The 2500-nt window shown below is 37.2% G+C and overlaps 1 protein-coding gene across 1 annotated transcript in view; it reads right to left on the bottom strand.

The window, feature by feature from the left end:
- LOC137617086 (general transcription factor II-I repeat domain-containing protein 2-like) overlaps nt 1–1471 on the bottom strand; it is a 7357-nt gene extending 5886 nt beyond the window's left edge. The window contains exons 1-3 of the mRNA XM_068346924.1: nt 1084–1471; nt 806–939; nt 258–560 (exon numbers count right to left, since the gene is read on the bottom strand). Coding sequence (XP_068203025.1) covers nt 258–560; nt 806–939; nt 1084–1471 — 825 coding nt within the window. The remainder of the gene's footprint in view (nt 1–257; nt 561–805; nt 940–1083) is intronic.
- Nucleotides 1472–2500: the final 1029 nt, after the last annotated feature.

Below are 2500 nucleotides of genomic sequence, written 5' to 3' on the forward strand. Positions count from 1 at the left end.
GCTCAGCAACTGAGCAACAGAAGTATCAAAATGACTCAGTGAGAATGATGCAATTGACTGCAATCATTTACCAGTTTGTTGAAATTAGGTGTCAAGTTGCTTGTACTGATTCTTAACACTGACTGAAGATTCAAGTCTGTGAGAAGTGACCTGTTCTTTGACTTGTTAACTTTCAATATAGAAAAAGTCTGCTTACATATGTAAGTTGATGCAAATATCACAAAAAACTTTCTTGTAAAATTTTTCAGATTTATAACCTTTTCTGAGTGCAGAGATGCACAAAACTCGACCAGTGGTTTATTTTCAAAGAGCCTCTTTAAGGAGTTGTCGGCTTGCAAATCAATCAGTTCTACCTGCAGTTCTTCAGCAGCTGTTTCAACGTCACAGGCAAAAGGTGAGCTGAGCAAATCAAACTGCCCTTCAATTGCCTTGAAATCGGCAAATCTTCTGATAAATTCATCTCTTAGATCCGTCAACTGGTAACTGTATTTGTCTGATAGTGCTTGTGTAACAGTTCGTGTTTTCAACAGAGGAAAATGAACAAAGTTTTGCTCTTTAAGCTGCTTGGAAAAAAGTTGAAGTTTCAATTGCAATGCTTTCACTTCCACATACAATTCATGTGCAAATAAACCTTTGCCTTGTAGTTTTGTGTTTAACTCATTCAGCTTTTGCATAATGTCCACAGCAAATGCAAGATCACAAACCCATTCGTCACACTCTATTTCCCTTGAAAAGTCACAAGAGATGTCTTTCATATTAAAAACAAGACAACCTCTTCTTTAACGTTCCACATCCTCTTCAATACTTTCCCCATACTTAACCATCGGATATTTGTGTGGTACAGCACATCAGTAAAATCAGCCTCGATGTCTTCCAAGAAGCTTCGGAATTGGCTGTGATTCAGTCCCCGTGCTCTTATTAAGTTCACTGCACGCACCACTGGATCCATAACGTGTTTGAGTTTAAAAGATGATCTTCAGAGGCTTTCTTGATGTATGATGCAGTGAAAAGACAACACACTGTGCGATGGAAAATCTTCTTTGATTTTATCATTCATCAAGGTCACAAGGCCACAGTGTTTACCTATGAGTGAAGGAGCACCATCAGTTGTAATACTTGCCAATTTATCCAGGCTTAATCTAGACCTCATTAGACTGTTAATGACACTATTGTATAAATCTTTTCCAGTAACAGTGTCTTTGAGAGACTCCATAGATAACAATTCCTCTGTAATTTCGAAGTTTTCGTCAATTCCTCTGATATAAATGAGTACCTGGGCAGTATCCTGAATATCATTACTCTCATCTAAAGCAATAGAAAACCACTGAAAACTAACACTGGCTGTTAACACCTGATCTTGAATATTCATTGCAATTGCATCTATGCGACGAACAATAGCTCTTCGTGACAGAGATATGGCTTCCACTTTAGATATGACTTCAGGACACACAACACTGACAGCATCAACCATGCAATCTTTAATAAATTCTGCTTCTGCAAACGACTTATTTTGTTTTGCAATTTTTTTTTGCCAATACAAAACTTGCCTTTGTTGCATTCCTTTGTAAAGATGAAGTTTTTTCAAACACATTTTGTTGTTTCTTCAAACTTTTCATCAGATCAGTTGCCTTCTTTTGCAGTTCTTGCTTTGATAAATTGCTTCCAAAGTTGGTGTGCTTGGTTTGAAAGTGCCGTTTCAAATTGTATTCCTTGAAAACAGCAACTGTATCATGACAAATCAAACATACAGCTTTAACTCCGACGTCAGTAAAGAAATACCTTTCAGTCCACTCTTTGTTAAATACTCTGCATTCGTCTTCAATTTTTTGTTTTTTAGAAGGCTTCGAATCACTCATTTTGGGTAAAGTTTGAAAGATAGTAAAAGCTGTGCTGAAATTAAATGTCCAACGTCTTCTTTCTCTGGAATCTGCCAGGACACTGAAATGATTGAATATAAGGCAATAAACTCGTTGGCGCGGTAACAAAGTTACAACGTGACCAAAACGTTTTGTATACTATCGAGATTTAATCCCACTGGCCACTGGTAGCAAACGTGTCCGATACACGCTTCACTCACGCATACGCCCATCCCAGATGCCGAAATGCATCTTTATTCAACGATGGCCAATTATAGATTAAAAAATGAATAAATAAAATAGAATAAGAAAATTAAAATCATGAAAAAATCTATTTCCGTCTGGTTGAAAAAAAATAATGAGTGAGAAAGGATGCAAATAAAATAGAGAAAAAATGCAAGATAGAGAGACAGAGATAAAAAAGCAGAGAGAAAGAGATAAAGAAGAGGTCAGGCAAGAGAATAGCCCTTTTGTCCGTAACAAAAGGGCAGGGAAAGAAATAGAGTGAGCGAGAACAAATTTCCGATTACTTACATTCCAATTTTAAAATACTGGTTATAAAATCCTTTTGGACATTAAATATCCAATATTTGGAGGGCCGCATGAATTCCATTGGAGGGCCGCATGCGGCCCTCGGGCCGTAG

Source organism: Palaemon carinicauda, chromosome 23 (assembly GCF_036898095.1).
Source record: "Palaemon carinicauda isolate YSFRI2023 chromosome 23, ASM3689809v2, whole genome shotgun sequence".
Lineage (NCBI taxonomy): Eukaryota > Metazoa > Arthropoda > Malacostraca > Decapoda > Palaemonidae > Palaemon > Palaemon carinicauda.